Source organism: Theropithecus gelada, chromosome 13 (genome assembly GCF_003255815.1).
Source record: "Theropithecus gelada isolate Dixy chromosome 13, Tgel_1.0, whole genome shotgun sequence".
Taxonomy (NCBI): domain Eukaryota; kingdom Metazoa; phylum Chordata; class Mammalia; order Primates; family Cercopithecidae; genus Theropithecus; species Theropithecus gelada.
Window position 1 is genome coordinate 22325607 of NC_037681.1, and position 22647 is coordinate 22348253.

A 22647-nucleotide genomic window follows, 5' to 3' on the forward strand; every position below is an offset into this window, starting at 1 on the left:
GACTCTGTGCAGACAACCTTGTCCTGGGGGGTGGGGGGGTAATTATCCATGGCTGACACTCTCTTTAACTCTCCTAGCTTCCTTTCTCTCCCTCTCTCCCTCCCTTCCCTTCCATTCCCTTCCCTTCCCTTCCCTTCCCTTTTCTCCCCCTCCCCTTCCCCCTCCCCCTGCCTTCCTGCCTTTCCTGCCTTTTCTCTCTTTCTTTCTTTTTTCTTGCAAGCAGTATGTTAAAAGCAGGAGGCCTCACCTGCTTCTGGACTGCTTACTTTATAATCTAAAATTTAGAGAGATGAAGGGGAGCAGATATCGTACAACTTAGTTTATTTATTTGATAGATGCAGCATTGTTTCCCATACGGGGAGACTTCACTTTAAGTCGGTCTTATTTCAGAAACATTCTTGTCCTTAACTTGGCATTGGCTGTTGGTACATCTAAACGTGACTTAAACATTCGTGGCATGCAGTGGATTTGCCTTTGTGTGGACAATATTTTCACAAAGGTTTTCTTCTTGACCAAAACTTTAGTTGAGCTCCTCTGGGTCCTTTACTAGAATGCACCCGACCTTGACTTCCCTCTCTGTCCTTGTAGGATCCAGTTTGAGCAAGAATCCTTCTAAATCAGTTTAAGAACAATTCCCCACCACCTGTCTGAGCACTTGGAGGCCCTACCACCCTGGCCAGCCATCAGCAATGATCCCATCAAGTCCATTGGCCAGAAATCCCTTCTCCTTGATGCTTCCTGTGGGGAATTTTGCATCCACTGACCCCAACCTGCTCCCCACTTGTCCTCAATGGGGTTCGAGTTGAGTCCAGTCTCTCTGACTGCAGCAGCTCATTGCATGGCCCCTGGACCTCTTGCCCTGCCCACCCCTCCTTGAATGGTCTGATGTACCGTCTTTAACAAGTGGTGAACTTTTTCTCGAATAGTGCCACAATTTCTTTCCATTCTCAGCTAAATAGTGCCTGTCTTCAATTCCATGTTCATCCAGTAGTTACTGAATGTCCAGCAGCATAGAATTTTTGTTATCTCACATGACCAAATCTCTATATTATATTTTGGACACTATCCTCTCTTTGGGAGAGACAGTGCCTAGACTTTGTAACATTAAGTGCTTCTGTAGCACTTAGCTCTACTGAAGCCTGCTTAGAATAACTGTACAGCTTTGTGGTCCAATCTTAATATTTAAGAGACCAACTCTCAGTGGTATTAGAATGTGTGTCTCTTGATGGCTTTTCTCGGGAATCTTACAGTAGATACTGTTCTTTTTCCTTTACTCTTCCAATTTAGAAAGAAGTACTGCTGGATGACTAGGAATGTTTCTCAGTGGGGCTACTTGCACTGCACTTGAGATGTCCTGAGAGGAGACAGTGTCCCTGGAAAAGGAAGGTTTGCTTTCTAAGAGAAGCCCCAGTGAGGACGTCACTGCTTTATGGTGCTAAGAGTCTCTAGATCCCTAATTTTGCCCATGGTGTCAAACTTTGCAAGGCTTGGAGCCTGAAGTGAGTGGTATTCCCACCATTTCAGTGAGAAGGAGCATTTTGGAGAGAAGAGTAGCATCTCTACATACCTCCGATGAGAAGCATAATTGCCGGTGATATGTCCAGAACCGTCACAGCCAGGTGTGGGGCACCTACAATCAAAAACGCCAATTGTGTTAAAATTGAAAGGAATAAAATTCCCTGAAAAATTAACTATTTTTTATCCAAAAAGCAAACTAACCCTACTGCTTCACCTCCTACTTGAAAGAGGCTGAGTGGAGCTGGAAGTCACCGTGGCCACACGCACACCTTCCAGAGCACCGGGAGCTTCGTGGCCGCTCCGCTCCCCACAGTCTCTGGAGCAGATGCCGCACTTTTGGTCCCCAGGCTGCTCATTCTAGAATCTGTCTTCCCTCCTAACAGCCCACCTTTTCTCCCCTCATTCTTAAAGCTCAGGAGAGCCAGCAACCACGGGGCTTGTTATTGCACCAGCCAACGCGTGAAGCAAGGCTCACACATGAACAGACGTGCCCCGAGGTCTGAGAGAATGGTCTTAGTCTGAACTCAGACCCCAGCACTACAGAGTCTCCCCTTCCACGGACTGACCAGGGCTGCGGCCAGCCTGGGTGGCCCCAGGGAGCAGTGAGGGTAGCGACCTGTATCTGGACCATGGGAATGCAGGCCGACCGTCTTTCCGACGACCACTGCACTCAGGCAGGTTTGATAGCCCTTAAAATAGTTGTTACTCTTGAGCAATATGAGTAGAACATAAATCAGTTCAGATCCACCAGGTCAGTCAGTGGAGAGGCTCTGAACAGTTCATGGGGACACATGCTCATCTACTGAATTCTACCGAGGCGACCCCATCCTGTTTCTTAATTAAGGTCTTGCCATTTCTCTAATCAGAGACTTTTTAAAAAAGAGCTTTATAATTATATTGCCCTCCGTATAACTTCTTAACTGTGCTGTCTCAAGAATAATAAGATGGCACTGCAAACACATTTGCACTTTGGGCTATTTCAGTTGCATTTGCACCCACCATGAATGTAAAAATTAAGAAAAAATTCCCCTTTATTTCTATTACATTTGTAACTCTCCAAAAATGACAAGGATAAAGCAACTTAGTGAGCAATATTACCCCAGTAGGAAGCATCAAAGCGTACTCCATGCCCCTTCCTGCCTCAGTGAGTACTTGAATTCTTGTCAAGATCAAGAATCACAATCTAAAAACAGTTAATACATGTCTGCTGCTCCTAGAGATTTCAATTTGCTTTCCACTCAGAAAGTCACTGTGGATAGGATATTGGGGCTGAGACCAGAACAGCAAGGCGCTTACTTAAGGTGGGCTTTCTCAAGATCAGAGGAGAACGGCAGGGATTAGAGTGGAAATACATGAAATTGGCCGAATTTTAAGTGTATGAATGTCATATTTTGACACTTGGATGTGTAAATGGTTTTCAGTACTCTCCTTTGGTCCTAAGAAAGGGAACAGAACTCTAGATCTCAGGGTATGGAAATGGATGTTTTCCATATCATATTAGAGGAAAAGTCTAATTGAGGACCTGCTCCCGGGAGAATGAGGGTCACTGAGTGAAGCAGCAGTGGAGGGTTCTTCTGTGTGCTCCCATCACCGCCCTTCAGACTAAGGGGAATTGGGGTCTTTAAAAGAGGAATTGGAGGCAGAACAGTGACGAAGTATTTCAAACAGTCTCTGCATATCATGAACAACACTCCAAATCCAATTGTTAGACCTGATTTTTGTTCAAGTAACAGCTGTTTACATACACTTAAAGTTTGATCGTAAGACTATTCAGTCAGTTGCTAAGTAATTATTGTCTAAAAAATAAATTAAATGACTGAACTTAACTAGCTGGTTTTTCAAATGACACCTTATGTAGGTAAACTCCAAACCCATAAGCTTACACAGGAAGGCATATTTGAAAGCAACAAAAATCATTCTATCCAAGAGAAGCTAATCTTGGTACATGTATCTGTATTAAAAATGTACCAAGAAACAGTAATATATACTTGGCATTACGTTTTGCTTAAGAAAAGAAAAAGATTCTTAAACTTTCTAATTCAAGTACGTAGTGCACGTTTATTTAAAATTTATTCATTTTAACATGGCTAAACATTTTTGAGATGTTCTTTTTTGTTGGGGCAGAAGGAAGTTGACTCTTCTCAAATTTAAAGTGAGACATTATAGCCAAATAATTCAGTGAAAATCATATTTTACTACCTATAAAAGTTTTTGTGGTAGTTTTTATGTGTTTAAATGTCATTTATGAATGTATAATCCATTGTTTGATAAGAAAATAGGTGTTTTAACCAGTGACTGTGGTAACTTAATGTCCTGTCCAATACTTTTATTGCTTGGTTTATATGTCCTTCTTGTTATTGATAACATGCCTTTTTAAAAAGCTTATTAATAACTCCCAATTTATATCTTAAAAAGCTAAAGAACACTGGATTTATACAATTTTGGGAGGGTAGAATAAAACAATTGATGGCTCTTGCTGCATTTCTGGGGTGGGATGGGGTTGTGGGAGAACCTGAACTACTTTGAAAACATTAGATTTCAGTATAAATACAACTCACAACTGCTAGCATTGAGGGTGGTGGGGGGACACTGTGTGGGTTTCGTTTTATTTAATTTATTAATTAGTCTTTAAATTAGGGCTTTTTTGAGATTACTGGACCATCATTAAATGTGATTATGTAAAGAGATTAATGATACATATGGAGGGCTCCACCAAAGTCCACTAAATAAGCATTACTCAAGTGCAGACTGCAAGCTCAAATGTATCTGTGTTACGAGATTAACTGCAAATAGCAAGTGTGGTGCTGAAGTCTACACCAGTGGGATTATGAGTGTTACGCCCTTAATTTTAAAATCAAACTAGGTTTCAGTAAAAAAGTTTTTAAAATGTCCTCTTTCATCATGAGAACAAACAAAACGAGATTGACTTAGCTTATTTTTAGAGCTTTCACCGTGTTGAGGAAGAAAAAAAATCACTGGAAAGAGGCCTTTCTCTCTTAAAAGGATGGTTCTCATTTCCAGGGTTTGGAGGTGGGTGTGTGGGGTGAGCATCCCAGGCATGCCACTTGCTAGTCGCCTGAATGAATGTGGGGAAACTCTTTGGCCTGACAAGGCTCACAGGCCTCCGGGGCCGGACGTCATCTCCTCCTGAGACGCCTCCGCCCGCCTGCACAGGCTCCTGTGAACGCCACAGTTCAGGCTGCCCTCAACATCAATTCCCTTCACCAGCACCCAGGGCAGAGACATGCTGGAAACACTGGCTGTGTCTCCCTGAGATAACCAGCCCCGGTTTTCGGGGTAGTAATTCAGCTTTTCCATCTTTAGGTGGTGCTTCTAGACCACAGAAGGCAGCCCTGACCGGCTTTTCAACGGTTCCTCCTTCTAACCGCTCTTGGTATCCATTTTTATGTTACTGTGCAAGAATTTAAGGCTCTTTAAAAACTCATAGATTTACATACAAATTTCCTAGCTTTAAGAAATCTCAACATTAAAAAAAAAACCAATGTTCTGAAGTCGATGGATGGGGAAGTGCCTGTTCATCTAACAAAAGAGATCTTCGCCTCTCAAACCCAGTCAGCTCCAGCATCCTCGACAATGGGCGTGGCGTGAAATTGATTTGCAAACATGCGATTTGCATCTGCCCATCCAGGAGCACGCCTTTTCCACGAAGGAAGCCCGGGTGGGACAATCGGCATCCCCCGTGGATAGAATCAGACGGCAGCCTGTGCTGCACAGCTTGGGTTTGGAAATGGCAGAAGAGATTGACTGGGTTTCCATGGAAACGGCCGCTCAGCTCCCTTGCAGGGAGGCTCCGGCTCTCAGCTCGGCAGCACTCAGGCTGCTGGGGAGCGGAGCGGGGATGGAAAGAGCACCACTCACCCAGTGCCCCGCCTGCTCTCCTGACAGTTACCACCAACAGCAGCAGCAAGGCTATTTTAAGTTCCTGTAGATGGTTAAGGTGTAAACTTGCATTAAATAAAACGCTGGGTTATATATACATATGTATATATTTTCTTTTCTCTTCCAAAGATACTATTGTAAAAACAACTGGAGAAAGAAAATGATGAACAAATAATCTCGAAACCCACACGAGCCGCCCCACAGATATTTTCAAGACACAAATATTCCTGATCTTGCTTCATCTCTGGTCATGGGTTTGCCTGAGATTAAGAATTTAAGAGAAAAGAAAAAAGAAAAAGAATTTAAGAGAAAATAACTTTTGGTTGTACATATTAAGAGAAAATAACTTTTAGTTGTACATATTACTATTATTTGTCTTGTATAGACATTTAAGAATGGTGATGGAAAAAATCATAATAAAATAAATAAAATATTTTAAGCAGTATTTACATTAAAGCCGACATGCAAAATTCAGGCAAATTCTAAACAAAACAAAACAAAAGAAAAACACCCAAGCAACAACAAAAAAACAAAAAGTAAAAGACAAGGACACTCATAAGCATTTGGAACTCTGACTTTAGGGCAGGAGCCCTTCTCAGATAGAAACAGCTGCTCCTGTTGCTTTTGCAGATCTGAGGCATCAGAGAAACCCTTGGACTTGACCCCTTGCCCCTTTGTGCTCCTGGCCTTGTCTTTACTATCCACCACCAAAGAGACAAGCTCTGTGAGCCTACGTAAAAAGCAGCATTGGCCACACGTCCATGGAGGTCATAGATGTGTCCCCTAATGTAAAAGAAGAACTCAATATCTAGGCATTAAAATACATCATCATAAAAAATCATATAGTTTTCCACTGGTGCACGCCATGCAGCTGGGACACCCACCAACTGGCTTTTCAGATGCCCTCTGATGCGTCCTTCCCAGGACATAAACCCACTGCTGTGCTGATTTCCTCCCATTTACAAAACCACAACCTGAAGCAGGGTGGTGTACACGAAACAGCTGTGTCCACCGACTGAAGCTGTTCTATAGCCCAGTCATTCATACAAATGTCTTGAAAGTGCTCCCTCTGGAGTCTGTCATCCCATCCTCTCTCTTTCAAAAGGAAATAGAATGGAAATTAAATAAACGCTTGCAGTTCTATTCAGCAAGGCACTGAAAGCAGGACATGCTCTTCAGGATGGGGCTGCGTCTAGTTAAATGAATGCTCACAGCACAGCACATTCTACTGCCTAAACCCACTTTACATCAGTGCTATTAGAAAACAAGGCAGAGACTCCCAGAGACAGAGGCCAGAACAGAGCCCACAGCACAGACATTCATCGGCCAGGGGTCGGGACAAGCTGCCACATGCTTTTGTTGAATGCCCAGAGTCAGTGAGGACAACATCCGACCATCGCCTGCAGAGCAAGTGCATGTGGAGGCTCAGAGACCACAGGCCTGGGAGTCCTCCCAGCCTGACTCAGCGTTTCACAGGAGCATGACCGCGGGGCGAGACCCAGCCGGTCAGCAGGGCCTGGGAGTCCTCTCAGAGTGACTCAGCGTTTCACAGCAGCATGACCGCGGGGCGAGACCCAGCCGGTCAGCAGGGCCCGGGAGTCCTCCCAGCGTGACTCAGTGTCTTACAGGAGCATGACCGTGGGCCGAGACCCAGCCGGTCCACCACGATCTATCTCCAAATCGGTCTAAAGGGAGAACTATCTGGAAGAGACACAGAATCTCTCATCATGATAGAGTTAACTACTTATTATTATTATTTTTTAAAGTCTTCTGAATGAAGGCTAAAAGGATTCCCAGAATGTTTCAGCTCTGTCTGGATTAATGATGTGTGAGGCTGCCCTCATCTAATTGAGTCATTCCTCAAAGGCTCCCCTGATTTTGAGCTCAGCAGCTAAAATGTATGGAACAACATATCTGGAGTAATAATGTAAATGTCCGATGGAGAGACTTTGAGTTCTTCTAAGAATTTCTCAGAGAGCCAGTTCATGTGTCTTTTTTCATTCCTTTGTTTTGTGGTAGCTCGATCATGGAGACTTAATTAGTAAAACGCAAAATACGAAAAAATAGATTTTTTTCTTTATCCTCTGAATTAAAAGAAAATAATAAAAATAAATAATTAGGCCTTACCTATCGGAGAAAAACATATTTGTAAATCAGAATGATTCTGGCCACATGAATAAGGCTTTGCCCCGCTTACACGAAAATTTCAATTTTAAAACTTGTTTTTTGCCTAAATAGATCTGGTCCTAAAAATATGTATTGCTCTGAAGCACCGGAGACATGATAAAAAAATTTTTTTAAATATGTATTTTTTTTTTAAATTTGAGACAAAGTCTCACTCTGTTGCCCAGGCTGGAGTACAGTGGTACAATCTTGGCTCACTGCAACCTCCTCCTCCTGGGTTCAAGTGATTCTCCTGCCTCAGGCTTCCCAGCAGCTGGGATTACAGGCACGCGCCACCACACCCACCTAATCTTTTGTATTTTTGTAGAGACAGGGTTTTTGCCATGTGGGCCAGGCTGGTCTCGAACTTCTGACCTCAAGTAATCTGCCCGCCTTGGCCTCCCAAAGTGCTGGGATTATGGGTGTGAGCCACCACACTCAGCCTAAATATACATTTTAATTTTGATTCTTGTCATATAAATGGGAAACAATAAAGAAATGGAGAGAAAGGCAAAATGAAGACATTTCAAATGGGAGAAAAAGGCTCGATACTCATTTTTAGTCTGCACTGCTGCGGCTTTCTTTTCAAACAGAAAGAGACCAGGCTAGCTAGGAGCAAGCAGTTCGGAGCTGGTCCTCCGTGTCCGACGGCTCCACATCCTTGTATTCAACCAACAAAAGATCAAAACTATTTAGAGAAAAATGATAAAAAGCAATAATAAAAATAATACAAATTTAAAAAATACACTATAACAACTCTGTCAATGGCATTTACTTTGTATTAAGAATTGTATGTAATCCAGAGAAAGTTAAAATGCATGAGAGGATGTGCGCAGCTCGTAGCAGGGACTGGAGCCCCCTTCGATTTGGTATCCTCAGGGGTCCTGGAACCAATTCCCGGGGGACACTGGGAAACAACTACCCTGCATCACTTCTGGCCAGTTTCTTAAAGAGATTACCTGAAACTCAAGGAAAGGCAAATCCTGTAAGTCGCTTTTCAATTTGTAAGATACTCAGCGGTTTCATTTTCTTTTGGAATTCCATGCGAGGTATGCATATTTTGCACTTCTTCCCACACTAATACAGCAGTGCAGGATCCCGCTGCACAGGGCTTTGATATTTTCCAAGCCACCTTTTGCTACCTTCTCCCGGGTGGAGTCTCCGCTGCCTCCCCCATAGGCACCTCAGCCTCCCTGCCCTGTGCCCTCTCCGAATTCCCTCTCCCAAAGCTTCTCATTCGGAAAGGGTGCGGCGGCACGCCTGCTACTTAGAAGCACCAGATACCGCAAGAGTGCTGCACACACACCCTGACAGCCTGGGGTAGGGTGCTCTTCTCACTAAGCTTCAGCCACTCGCGGTCTCCCCAGAGCCTTTGTCCCTGAGATTCTTAGAGGGTCTCCCATTCCTCTTGGTTTCCTGAAAGTCAGGTGAGGGTTTTTCACAACGTGATGTCTAGGATATTCCAGTAGCAGGAAAACCTACACATTTCAAAGTGTGAAGTAGACTTGTCTCCATTAGGGGCATTTAGGTGGAAGGTTTGCTTTCTGATGTATGTAAACTGTAAACACAAAACTCCTTTCTTTTGGTTCCCAGTACTTTTCTTTTTAAATTACACTAGAAAATAACAACAACAAATACATGGGGAAGAATTTTAAAAGCACCCTTATCATAATTTTTAAAAAATTTCTTTTTCATGATGCAGGAAAGATTTTGGAATGGGCTAGGCCCCAGGTTGCTGAGAACGTGCAAGGGTCATCATGCAAATGAAACTCCAACGTTCTGGTTGTAGGGCCTTGTGGCTGAGAGGGTCCAAGAACTGTGAGGTTACGGCAGGCAAACTAGCAATGGGGCGGGTGAAGAAGCATTATTAGTTCTATCATGCCCAATAACTGTAGTAACCAGAACACACCCCCGGTCCATCTGGACGACATGCAGGTAGTATCACCCGCTGATCAGCAGGAATATTGGCCAGGGGATCTACACTGTGACGTACAGCTCCAGTGCCTACATTAGCACTGGGTCAGCCTCTCGCCTGCACCACGTCCCATCCAGCCGCCCTGCCCCCTGGCCCTGGTGCCCCGATGCCCTGGAGGACGCACGCATGCTGCCCCAGCTTTGGGGACAGCGCGCTGGATGAGAGGGGCTCTGGGAAAGTGGACCGGGCAGCGCTGGTGACGGGTCTGGTCCCACTCCCGGGCTTGTTTGCGGGGGACTCTCGCGCTGCGGCTTGGCTGTTTGAGGAGCACCCAGGGGCCGCCGCGGCAGCGTCACTGTCCATGCTGCATGCAGTTTGTCTGTTTCCCGACCATGCAGCCTAGGAATCTTCACTCATCCCTCTGTGTTGATCATGCTGCCCTTGTTGCCAACACTGCGAACCGCTGCAGGGCCGAAAGGCGCCCCAAGTACATCCAGCAATAGGCTCCTGTCCAGTGCGGCAGAACGTACCTAGCACATCCTGACGTCCCATTCACTTAACGGGATGTGTCCATGGGAACTGCTGCCAGAGCACATGCACGTCCAGCAGCAGTGGAGCGGCTAAGCAAGAGGCTGGGGCAGCCGGAGCCAGTATTGGGGTTGGACTCGGAGGACCCATGCAAAAAAGAAATACAAAAGGTGACTGGTGCAGCTGACCCAAGGCAACAGAAACACCACCCCAGCCTCTCGCCCTCGCGTGGAAGAGTGAGTTTCATCCAGGGCCTGATGCATTCAACCACACGCTCGGGATGCAAGGGGCCCCAATTCCACATGCAAAGGGACCTCACTCAGGGTTGGGACACTGGGGCCTGGGGTCGCAAGAGAGGTACTCACCTTGAGTTGATTACATTCAGCTCTAAAGCAGCTAATACCATTTATATGTAGTAAAAACACATTTCAAAATACATTTTACGCGGGTTGTTGCAGGGAATTCCTTTCTGGCAGTGGGATCCGGGATGAGATGTGTAAGACTGAGCATCTCTCCCTTACTCTCAACACAGCCATTATTAAATAGTCTGGAGATGCTTTCACAAATGGTCCTTTGTCCTTATCACTCTCAGAGGCAAGGACTGTTTGTCCCTTAAGGTAAGGAACCCCCTGTGGAATGAGTCACTCATCCTGGAGGGTTAATGGTGGGGGTGGGAGGGGTTCTTTGCAAGGGCTACTGCCTTGACAACACCAATTTTCCAACACCAAGAACCCACTGGATTTCCTGTGAGACCGAGACGGATGATCCACCACCACTGTGGTGACCATGCTCATGGCCAGCACCACCACTGCTCACCACATGCACACACACTTACTCACACACACTCACTCCCTAGCCCCAGAGGGCACAAAGCAAAGCGGCAGCAACGGCCAAAAACCCAACACAGCTCAGACATTATTTGTTTAAATCTGAGGACCCCGAGGCCCTGAGAAACTGAAAGACCCATTCTGTGTGGGGTCAGACACCGACTCCGGTGTGGGCCTGGAGGGGTCCTGAGGGCAGCCACTTCTCCCACTGCTGACCCGGGCATGGGGATGGCCACTGCCTACCTCCCTCCTATCTCCTTCCGGGCATGGGGATGGCCACTGCCTATCTCCCTCCGGGGGGGTTTACACTCCTTTTCAGTTACATAAGGGAGGCTCAGAGAATTTAAAAGCAGATCAGTTTCCAAAAGCTGGTAGACTTCAGCTCGCCTTAGGAAAGGCAGGTCTTCCAGGACAGAAGAAAGGAAGGATTTCTAGAGCCACCTAGACAGGAGGGGATGTACATGTTTTTCCTCTTTAGCGGAAATGTTTATCCTCATCTTTAATATTCGTGTTATTTTTTGCTTTCTACTTTTTCTTGTTTGCCTGGTTTGTGGATCTTTTATTATTATTTTTGTAGCCCTTAACTTGTCTCATAGGGAAAAGATTTTGTATTCTAATCGGGGTTTTGGGGGGTGTGAAAGACTCTGCTCTGCCTGCAGCCTGTGTAATCCTGGAATTCGCTGAGGTTTTTCACAATTGGGGGTCACTTGATGTTTTCTATTTCTTCCTCCCAAATTCTGCCTCGTGCCCCATCCTCATGTTTGTAAGTATGATTTTAAAACTTTTTTGGGGTTTATTTACTCCTCTTTCAGTCTCTTATGTTTTAAAAAATGGAACATATTCTTCCTTCCTACCACGGAATCTGTCTTTTCCCTCATTTCAAATCTTGTTTCATATGTCAAATTTACAAATTATTTTACAGACTTAATTTTTCAAGAGGTTTAAAAAAAAGATAATCAAAAAATCTTTATTTTGCAGGCAAGGAAACAGATGTAAAGAGTTAAGTACCTTTAAGATCAACAAGGAGCAACAAAGCTGAGATTACAGGAACCATCTCTTAACTTCTGGTGCATTTTTACTGCACTAAACTCTTCTTACATGTTCCCTTGTTATCAATAATGCCCACCCCCCAAATCTAGAATCTATCATGTGATCTATGGGGCGGGTTCATTTGTTTTTAAAGCTCAAAGGCTCATTCGTTCCTCTCTTTGTGCTTTTTATTGATGAGTTCATGTGGACTTTCCAGGTCATATAAAATTGAGAAGATTGAAGCAGATTCTAGGAAAGAAAATGAAATTTATCTAGAGTTCTGAGTCAGGAAGTAGCCATCCACAGCAGTTGCTAAAAATTACACTGTCCTCTGCTTCTCATGTCTTTCCTCTGGTTACGAAGAGGGCCAAGGAGGGCAGAGAGGTCAGAGCACCTGCTGCAAATGCTGCAGGTATGTGGCCGTCTCATGTTCTGGCTCTGGAATCAGTGAAGTGTGATCCCCAGGGAAAGACGAGAATCCGCTGAGTGGACAGGGGAGAGGGAAAATCAAGAAGGAGAGAGGTGAGTGGAGAAGATGGGAGGAGAAGGAGAAAGGAGGAGGAAAGGAGAGGAGGAGCTGCTGCAGGTGTGTTACGAATACACCACAGATCCTGGAGACTCCGGTGTCCAACAGGAGGCTCACAACAGTGGAGTGATCCAGGAGGCCAGGGATGCGGGCTGGCCCAGATGGACGCTGGGAATGCTAGCATGTCCAGATGTGAGGTGCTGGGCCAGGGATGCGGGGCTGGCCCAGATGGACGCTGGGAATGGTAGCGTGTCCAGATGTGAGGTGCTGGGCACCCCTGGAGACGGTGCTAGCTTTGGGGCTCAATCCCTGCTCTGACCTCGGGGAGAGGACAACAGGGCCTGCTTCCTTAAGGCTCTTGACTTTCTATTGGGTGCCTTAACCAAAGATCCCTAACTCAGAACTGAGTGTGGAAAGTGCTGTTTTCACGGATTCTGTGGCCTTTGGGAATCTGTTTCAAGAGCAAGTTAGGGAAAATGGGCTGGATGAAAACAATGAAGATGTGCTTCCAAGAACAAAACAGCAAGAAAACTATGATCCACCCAGGGGTGAGAAGACTGAGCTCAGATGTGTTGAGATTCTGACATTCATCCCCATGGACTTCCTTTCACATGATGCCACAGCAACGTGAGAGCCACGCTCGCAGAGTACTGTCCCGCTCCAGCACGACCCCCAGGAAGATAGAAACGGTACATCCCGCTCCAGCCTGACTCCAGGAGGATAGAAACCGTATGTCCCGCTCCAAGCTGACCCCTGGGAGGACAGAAATGGTACGTCCTGCTCCGGACCAACCCCCAGGAAGATAGAAATGGTACGTCCCGCTCCGGCCTGACTCCAGGAGGATAGAAACCAAATGTCCCCCTCCAAGCTGACCCCCGGGAGGATAGAAACGGTATGTCCTGCTCTGGCCAACTCCAGGAGGATAGAAACCACATGTTCCCCTCCAGACTGACCCCCGGGAGGATAGAAACGGTATGTTCCACTCTGGGCCAACTCCTGGAAGGATAGAAACAGTTATGTCCCGCCTCGGGCCGACGCCCGGGAGGATGGAAATGGTATGCCCCGCTCTGGGCCGACCCCTGGAAGGATAGAAACGTTATGTGCCAATTGTATTCTGACAGTGGTGGCGACGGTGGAAGGACTTGAAACATGTCACTTAAGAGACCAAAAAAAGGGGGACATGTGGGGGGATAGTTAGCTCAGAGAAGAGAGGACTCGAGGGAAACAAATGACTACTTTAAAATAGATGGAAGGTAAATGTTATGAGGCAGAAAGAAATCTTGCTCTGAACATTCATAAGCGACTTGGGACTCCGTCTTGGGAAGCGCCTCTGACCATGGTTGACAGAGGAAAGAACGGCTGCCCTGGGTGGTGGAGCTAACCCTCATGGGAGGAGCTCAAGGACAGCTGGGGTTCGATGAGAAGTGCGGGGAGCATCACAAGGTGGCTGAATGGGCACCTGCCATGGCCTTCACAGCCCCCAGCACTGCAGCTGCAGGTTTTCTTCACAGCCTGACATGGCCCAGGGGGACGGTGAGGGGTGGGGGCCATGCCTTCCCTCTGGGAAACAAAGATGCCTCTTCAGGGAATTCCAGGAGGCTTCCACGGCTCTCAGGGGACAGGATGCTCAGGAGAGGGCAACCCTAGTGTGAGGACCACGTGGTGCGAGGTCCTCCCCAGTATGCGGAAAGAAAGCGCCCAGAAGACGGGGCAGGTCCGGGGCCTTCTGGAAACCCCCGCCTCGGGGCTGCACCCTCCACGGAGTCTCCGCAGCCCTCCCTGCCATGGTGCGTCCAGTCTCCAGCAGGCCCTCCACAGTCTTGCTGCTCCCTCCCCGCCAGCTCCTGCCCTCCCAGCTTCAGCCGGGCATGTGCTGGCCTCGTGTCTCTGGCCCTGTCTGTCCTATTGCCTCCCATTCAACACGGGGCCCCACATAAGGTTTGCCAGACACTCCCCAGGGCAGAGCTGGCCCTGTCCCCCAGTCGCTGTCCCCAGACTGAACTTCCGCTTTGCCCCCTGCACGGAGCTGTCTCTGTGTTCAGGCATCTCATTTATTCAGGGTCTGGGAGGGCAGGGCTGAGCTCTGATGGGCGGCACTGGTGCCCCTCCACACGTGAAACTCCCCTCTGCAACAGCTCTGCCCTCAACGTCTCCGGAACAAAAGGAGGCATGGGAGGTTCGTGGCCCCTGCTTGAAGCCCCCTCAGCAGCCACTTTGGGGCAGCCTTCATGCTCTACAGGTTCTGAGGAGCCAGCCATATGCCAGGCTCACAGAGCTGGTGAAGAATGGTGGCTGCTGCCAGAGGTGTCGGCCTGTTCCGACTGTCCTGGCTCTCAGCGGGGAGGTGGGGCTCAGCCTGGCGTAGCTGTGCCCGAATGCTGTGCTTCCACTCTGTCCAGGCTCTGGCTTTTCCTGTCACCAGGCTGCTGCCAGAGGCTGCTGCTCTATGGGCCCCAGGGTACTGTCCCCACCAGGTGCTCTTGTGGGGAGGCAGAGGGGAAGGGCACCTGGTGGGTGTCAGCGTGCTAACCCGCCAGGCTAGTGCATCTGCCCTGGGCTATGGACTCCCTGGGCGTCTGTGTGGAGAACTGGGCTGGGGGCTGGAGGACTCAGCGCCTGCTTTGGGGAAGGTGCAGACAAAGGTGGGACCTGCACGGGGGGTGAGAGGGGGCAGGCAGGGCTGAGGGACACCCCCTCCAGCCCAGCGGCTTGCACACCTGGCCAGCAGCCCTGCTCCTGAGGCCCTGCAGGGTTCCTGCGGGCTTTGAGGCTGAGGCACTCAGGCGTGTGGCCAAAGGGCTCAGTGAGCCAGACAGGGTGTGGCCCGAGGCTCTGCCATTCCCTTGGTGTGGCACATTCAGAACAAGTCCCTGCACCTTTCTGAGCCTCAGTTTCTGCATCTGTGAAACAGGAAAAATAATCCCCGCCCGCATCATTAGGATCCTTGTTAGGACTAAAGAACTAAATTAAGTGCAGAAAATTTTAGCTCCCCGTCCTTTTTTCTCTTAGCAGCTAAGCCAGGCTACAGAGGTCTCGGATCTCCTGGAGGCTGGCAGCCTTCTTTTGCTGTGGTGGTGCAGGTGATCACATAAGGACTAGCGAACGTTCACAGGGTTAGCAAGAAGGCCTGTGAGCTCTGCAGGGGTGGGTAAGAAGAGCCAGCACTTAGTACATGCTCAGTACACAAGGCACGTGGTGGGTGAGACGACCCCATGAGAAGAGCCAAAGCACTGTGTTTACATCTTCCTCCCATCAGTCCCCGGAGCAAGAGACTACTGCCACCATCCCTGCTTCAGATGAAACAGGCACGGGCATTCAGGAATTTGTCCACTGCAAGGAGTGGGCTTTGAACCTAAGCTGTCCCAGCTCACGGGCACTGGGTTTAGCCTCCGGGCTAGTGTCTGAGGGCCTTCCGTCCATGACAATGCTGCAGCAGGTGCAGACTGAAAGGTGCGAAAGGAAGTTGTCTGCGATGGAGCAGCTTGGAGTGTGCATCCAGGAGATGGCCTGGAGGTGCCTCGTGGGGAGAAGGATGGGCCAGGTGGAAGCAGGTGGGTCAAGCCGAGGTGGGGACCATGGCCAAAGGGATCTTTTTATAAATAGAGAAGATCACTTACAACAGAGGTGAGAGCTAGGGAGAGTCAGGACCCGGGGTATTGTGACTACAGGGTATTGTGAGTGGACAAAGGATGAAGGCTCCACAGACACCTCTGGCCCCGTCACCTGCTGCCCACAGCTCCCATAGGTGCAGATCACGATGGCCTTATGAAGATGAGAGAGAGACAGGCAGATGGAGAGAGGGGGGGAGGAGAGAGAGGCAGGCAGAGAGAGAGAGTGGGGGGAGAGAGAGAGGGAGAGAGAGAGGCAGAGAGAGAGAGAGGGAGGGGAGAGCGGGGAGGAGAGAGGCAGGCAGAGAGAGAGGGAGAGAGAGAGAGTCAGGAGGACAGACAGAGGCAAGGAAAGAGGGAGAGAGAGGCAGGGAGAGAGGGAGAGGGAGGGGGAGAGAGGGAGAGGGAGGGGGGAGAGAGGTGGAGAGAGAGGGAGGGAGAGGGAGGGAGAGAGGCAGAGAGAGAGAGACAGAGGCAGAGACTGGGGGAGAGAGAGTGGGGAGAGAGAGGCGAAGAGAGAGGAGAGGCAGAGAGGGAAGTGGGAGAGAGGCAGAGAGAGAGAAGGGCAGAGAAAGAGGGAGGGAGGGAGAGAGGGAGAGGGTGAGAGAGAGAGAGGCAGGCAGAGAGTGAGAGGGTGGGGAAACAGAGGGAGAGAGAAAGAAAGAGAGAAAGAAGGAGAGAAAGAGGGAGGGGGAGAGACAGGCAGAGAGAGGGAGAGGCAGAGAGAGAGAAGGAGAGGCAGAGAGAGGGGCGGGGGAGAGAGAGGCAGACAGAGAGGGAGGGCAGAGAGAGAGGGGCAGAGAAAGAGGGAGGGAGAGAGGGAGAGGGTGAGAGAGAGAGGCAGACAGAAAGTGAGAGGGTGGGGAAAGGGAGGGAGAGAGAAAGAGAGAGGGAGAGAGAGTGAAGCAGGCAGATAGAGAAGGAGAGGGGCAGCCAGGGAGAGAGAGGGTTGGGGGAGAGAGGGAGGGAGGAAGGGAGGGAGAGAGAGAGAAAGAGAGAGAGAGAGGGAGAGAGAGACAGAGTCTTGTTCACAGGACAGAGCGGAGAAACACCAGGGAAGCAGCTTCAGCCCCAGGAAGTCACTGAGTGGAGAGAAGGGTGTGGGTGAGAGGAGACCTTGGGCGAAGGTGTGGATGAAGGTGGGCCTTGCTGGGAAGTGAACCGAGGGTCGCCCTTGCTGGGAAGTGAACCGAGGGTCGCCCTTGCTGGGAGGTGAACCGAGGGTCGCACACGGCACTCAGGCTATGAGCATCTCCCAGAGGCCCCATTATCTTGGTTCTCACCCCCAGGCCCCACAGCCCCGTTTCCTCCTGCCTATCCCATTTCTAGTCCCTGGAGGTTGGGTTCAAACGTCTGGCAGGTTTTCCTGCACTACTAATCACCGAAGTCCAAAGTCCTCATCTTCAGTCTCAAGGGTATTTCTTGCCTCTGGCTGGGGAGAGGAAGCTCGTCTGTCAGAGGGAGGATTAGGAAGAAGTCAAGTCAGTGAATGGCAGATGCCAAGAGTGGCCCTGGCAGCCACATCCACAGGTTTTGGTGGGGCGGGGGACCTTGGGACGCTCCCTGGCTCTCCTCCAGACAGGACATAGGCTGCGTATGGCTCCGTCTGCAATTCCCCGTCATGGCAGTCTGGATGCAATGGAAGTTTGGTGATTAAATGTAGATATGCTCGTTAATGTGAATATGTAGATGAAGGCCATTGTTCACACATTACCTTCATTATATTAGCTATTCTCCATTAATTTGTATCCCCAAAACTGTGGCCAGAAGGCGGGGGAAGCTGCTGACTGTGGCAAATTTAATATTAGAAATAGCCTTCTTTATTTAGTAAACCTTCAGTGGGAAGCAACTTTGGCTCTGTGCTTTTTTTTTTTTTTTTGACGGAGACTAGCTGTCGCCCAGGCTGGAGTGCAGTGGCGTGATCTCAGCTCACTGCAACCTCCGCCTCCCAGGTTCAAGCGATTCCCCTGCCTCAGTCTCCCAAGTAGCTGGGATTACAGGCATGTGCCACCATGCCTAGCTAATTTTTGTATTTTTGGTAGAGACGGGGTTTCACCAGGTTGGCCAGGCTGGTCTCGAACTCCTGACCTCAGGTGATCCAGCCTCCTTGGCCTCCCAAAGTGCTAGGATTACAGGCGTGAGTCACCGTGCCCGGTCTTGCTTCTGATTTTTAAGAAAATCATTTAAAAATGTATCTGTCTCAGAGTGTATTTTAATAGAAACTGCACTTGCATAATATCAAAAATGTGTTTCTTAGGCAAAGAATCTCCTTTTAAAAAATGATCTGTTGTTATGTAAGCTATAAAGAAAGAATAGGAATGATTTTTCTAGAAGAGGAAGGAAGGAAGGAAGAAACCCTTGATAACTGGGAAGGATCTTAGAGGATGAGAGGCTTGTAGTCGTTTTTAATCTTCCTGTCTTATCAGCACTGGCAAGGAGCAGGTCTCCAGAGCCCCATCCCCCCGGCCCCGAAGGCAGGGCAGGCGTCACCAGCCAGGGAGGAAGGCTCTTGGAAGGCTTAGGAAGGGAAGGGGGTCCATTCCTCAGGCTGCCTTCTCTATGCCCCCGCTCTCTGGCACTTGGGGGCCTGCCCTGGGGCTGAGAGGCAGGGGGGATGCAGGCCAGCGTTGCTATGGAGATATGGTTGCTAGACTCCCTCCTCCCCCTTTCTCTCTGCGGTGCAGGCTGGTTCTATTGTGTGCAGGAAACCTGAGAGCCTGGATCAGTCCCTTGGCTGCAGCGCTGCCAGGCACCTAGGAGCAAGGAGCAGGGGAGATGCCCTCAGGTGTGGCGGCCATGGGAGTGGGCTCCCGGGAGAGGGGAAGGCCTCCCAGTGATGCCGGGTTCAGCTTAACCAGCCCTCAGCCGGGATAAGGATGTGCAGCTCAGGAATCTTTGGAACACACACCAGCCGTCACTGAGCTTCCGCAGGCCATGGGTGCTGGAGCCTCAGCCAGGACTGCCTCCTGGCACGGCCACCAGGGCACGGTCTGTGCCTCACTGGTCCACACACAGTCAAAACAGAAACCGGAATCACGTGTTAGCTGCGCTCCTCTTTTCCACGTGCCGTTGTACCTCCACCAGCGACAAAGCACACAGTCCTGGACTTGGGTTGTGTTGTCCGACTGCCCTGGACATTTCATCTAAGAAACTGGTTCAGGGACGATGACGCAGCCAGTTGGGAAGGGCACTGAGTTGGGGGGTCTCATGAGACCTGGCACTCCAAGCCCTCCCCTGTAGCCAGCCGCACTCCCTGGAGGCTCATTCTCCTGTGCACGGTGCCAGTGCTTGCATGTGTGTGAGCCTAAGTGTGTGCCTGCATGTGGCTGGTACAACAGAGACGGGACTCCATGCCCTACACACTTCACAGGCTCTAAGACGATGGGAACACCCTGGCTTCAGGGAGAAGCATTTTGTTCTAAGGTGGAAGGAATGGTGATGAGGCAGGCAGGACCTCACGCTGCCTTTTCTCTCTGTTCTGGCCTGTGGTAAAGAGTGACTACCTACGGTTTGCCAGACACGGTATCAGGCACACACAGGCTAACTCATCTAAGTTAGTCCTCATCTTAGACTTGGAAGATGATTATTATTGTTATACCAGTTTCAGAGAGAAAAAGGCTGAGGTTCGAAGAAAACCAAGTACTGAGTTCAGGTTTGCCAGCAAGTGGCAAGCCAGGAGCTCCCCAGGCTGTTTGTATCTGGGGCTGGTGTCTGCTCACTACACCACACAGATCTCCCATTTCCATACCAGGAAACAAGCTAGTCACCTAATAAGTGCTTTAAATTCAAACGACATTAAAAACAATCAGTCTTCATCCGTTGCATCGAAAAATTGACCATTTGTAAGGCTGATGAGCTATTAAGGTTGTCAGATGGGTTTTCAGAGCTGAGAAGTTGGCATTATTCTCAGAGGGCATTATTATTCTTCTCTACCTGTTGCATGTCAGTTCTGATGGTGACTCATGAAGATGCTGACTCTAGTAATGAGAATTTCTTCGTTGAAACTATTCGTTGAAATCATTTCACAGTGCAGAGAAAGCTTGTTGCTTTGGCAGAAATCCAAAGTGCACCCAAGCTGCATGGGTTTGGGGAGTCATCAGGTTCTCTGTCCCATTACACTGACACGAAGACTCAGTCCAGGACTTCTAGCCTGCTTGGTGCTGGGGGACGGGTCTCTCGCTGGTGTTCTCCTTCCTCAGCTCCCTCCCTGTTCTGCGTGGCTATGGAAAGGTCATGAATGACTCTGCCCCAGAGAGCAGCAGTCCGGAAACTTCTCAAACACACAGCAGGACAGGACAGGGTGGAGGTGGCCGTGGAGGGTTGGTCTGCTGGCACCAGGAGCTTGTGGACACGACCCAGTCTTGCCTCGGTGGCCAGGGGTCTCTTTGCAGTTGGTATTTTTGGGCCAGGGACCTCATTTGGAAGAATTTTCCTTTTCTCTTGTAGACAAGGCCTGGCCAGGCAAGTCCATCGTGAACTCTGAATCATGCTGCTCTAGGTAGAACTCCAAAAGGCACATTTTATGTGATCTGTGTTTTCTCTCTCTGAGATTTGTCAGGCCCAATGGCACACTGAAAATGTTAATCAACATCGTTTGCTACTCCAGTTATGGAAGATTAGGTTGAAATCTTGTCTCTGTGAAAAGCAGCTTTGCAATTTTAACGGAAATACAATATTCATTTCTGAAAGTTACTGCCAAAGAGTGTCCTATGTGTGGAAGCAGGCTGCAGTGTGTGGAGACCCAGCTCCGCGAGCTGGCCACCGGGCATTCGGACCGTCGGTTTGTCACCGGCCTTCTGCTTTCCTCGCCCTGCCCTAGGCTGGGGCTATGTGTTGGTGCACGGGATACATGAACAATTTTAAATGCCTCACAATTCCCCGCAGAGGGAGAGGAAAGGGCCAGGAAAGGCAGGTGAGACAGAAGGAGCCGAGGAGGAGCAGCTGGGTCTGAGAGGTGGTCTGATCCATAGCCCTTCCTGGTTTCTAGAGTCTGCTAACACAGAAAAGTCATTATTCTGATGGATTGAAAATCAAGTGACTTCAAAGTGTAAATTAAAATCTCCACTTTTAGGCAACTAATTTAACCCTTAAAGTGCTACGGACATCTCGGTGTGCCAAGATCACGTGTCTCCGTGCACTGATGGAGGGGACTCTGTGAGAAGATTTGCCTCCAGACGTGGCTGGAAGCCCCTGCTGCTGGAGAATTCAGGGAGGGCCCCTCCTATCTCAGCTCCTCAGTTCCCTGGCCTGGAGAACCGGGATACCCACCCATGCCCTGCAGCCACAGGCTTCTGCGGAGAGCTGGACAAAGCATGCCCCTGTGGGACCCCACGTGAGGCCAGTGAAGCCGGAGGGCAGAGGGCATGGTTGCTTTTTCTGGATAAGAAAACTGAAGCTCAGAAAGTGTAACCGACTTACAGAAGCCCAGGTGGCTAGAGGGGTGAAGGGTCTGGATCGAGGGTTTCTGTGTCCTTCCCCTCATCTCACAGGGCCGATGCCTGGCCCAGCTACTCCCCAGGCTCTCAGGCCACCTCAGTCCTCAGCCTCTTCAGGGCCTGGCACAATGAGGATGGCTTAAATAAGCATGTGTTGAAAAAATCCTAGTGAAGGAAGTGAAGAGTTTGCAAGTATAAGATGCCACTAGCATGGACAAGAGAGCTCAGGATTTAAACCAAAATAGTTATCACTGATAGTAAGAGGTGATCATCCAAGCCAAAGCCACAGCGCAGGTCATCGCGGAGACATGAAGTTCGGAAATACCACACGGATTCTGGAGGAGGCGCATTGTATGAACTGCATTATTTGTAGCGACAATGGAGCAGCAAGCATCGTACTTGACGGGGAACTGATCAAGGTGATGCTGGTGCAGCTGCATGAAGGTGGAGCTAACGTAACTGGGGAAGTAGAAGTCTAATCTTTTGTAAAAGAGGCTGCCCGAAGCAGCCTGGGGACTGGTCTGGCTTGGAATCTACATGAACGGGAAACAGAAGGGAGGAGATTTCTGGATGTCTCCATCACTGTCTCGGAGAGTGATGTTCTGAACCCCAATCATGCAACAGGGCATCAAAAGTGCCTACGTTTCCATCATGTTCTCACCCTCACACACATGTCATCCAAAGAAAAGGTAGAACTGAAGCCCAGAATTTCATGTTCTCACCCTCACACACACGCCATCCAAAGAAAAGGTAGAACTGAAGCCCAGAATTTAAGGCAGTTTGAAAAATAAAGAAATGACAGAGAATAAGACGACCAAAATATGCCTGCTAGGAAAATGGTTTAGAATTTGGAAAGTGGTGAGGACAGAGAGAAGGCAGTGGTGTGGACTAGGTCAGCCACGGGCTTGGGGGCCGACTGATATTTTTATTTGATGATTTTCAACCTGATCTATAAGTCTGAGTATTTTAAAATTGTACCATATTAGAATAAGGCAAAGACATATTAGAAAAATGGAATTCTTTTATCTTTTATGAAATATTTTGATCTTGGTTGTTGGAATTTCAAGTATAAGAAGTTTTATTTCATTCCTTGCTGGAAGTGGGATAAATTTTAGTTCGTTAATTATCTTTGTTCTTTTTTTTCTGACATGCCCTCCCTCCTCCACAGAGTCTCAGAACTCCAGGCCATTCACGAGCT

The 22647-nt window shown here is 48.9% G+C and overlaps 1 protein-coding gene across 10 annotated transcripts in view; it reads right to left on the reverse strand.

Moving 5' to 3' along the window:
- Nucleotides 1-22647, reverse strand: part of MYT1L (myelin transcription factor 1 like) — a 526890-nt gene that overhangs the window by 58524 nt on the left and 445719 nt on the right. For all 10 annotated transcript variants that reach the window (XM_025354739.1, XM_025354742.1, XM_025354744.1 and 7 more), the window contains one exon: nucleotides 1568-1630. In XM_025354739.1, the coding sequence (XP_025210524.1) occupies nucleotides 1568-1630 (63 nt within the window). The remainder of the gene's footprint in view (nucleotides 1-1567; nucleotides 1631-22647) is intronic.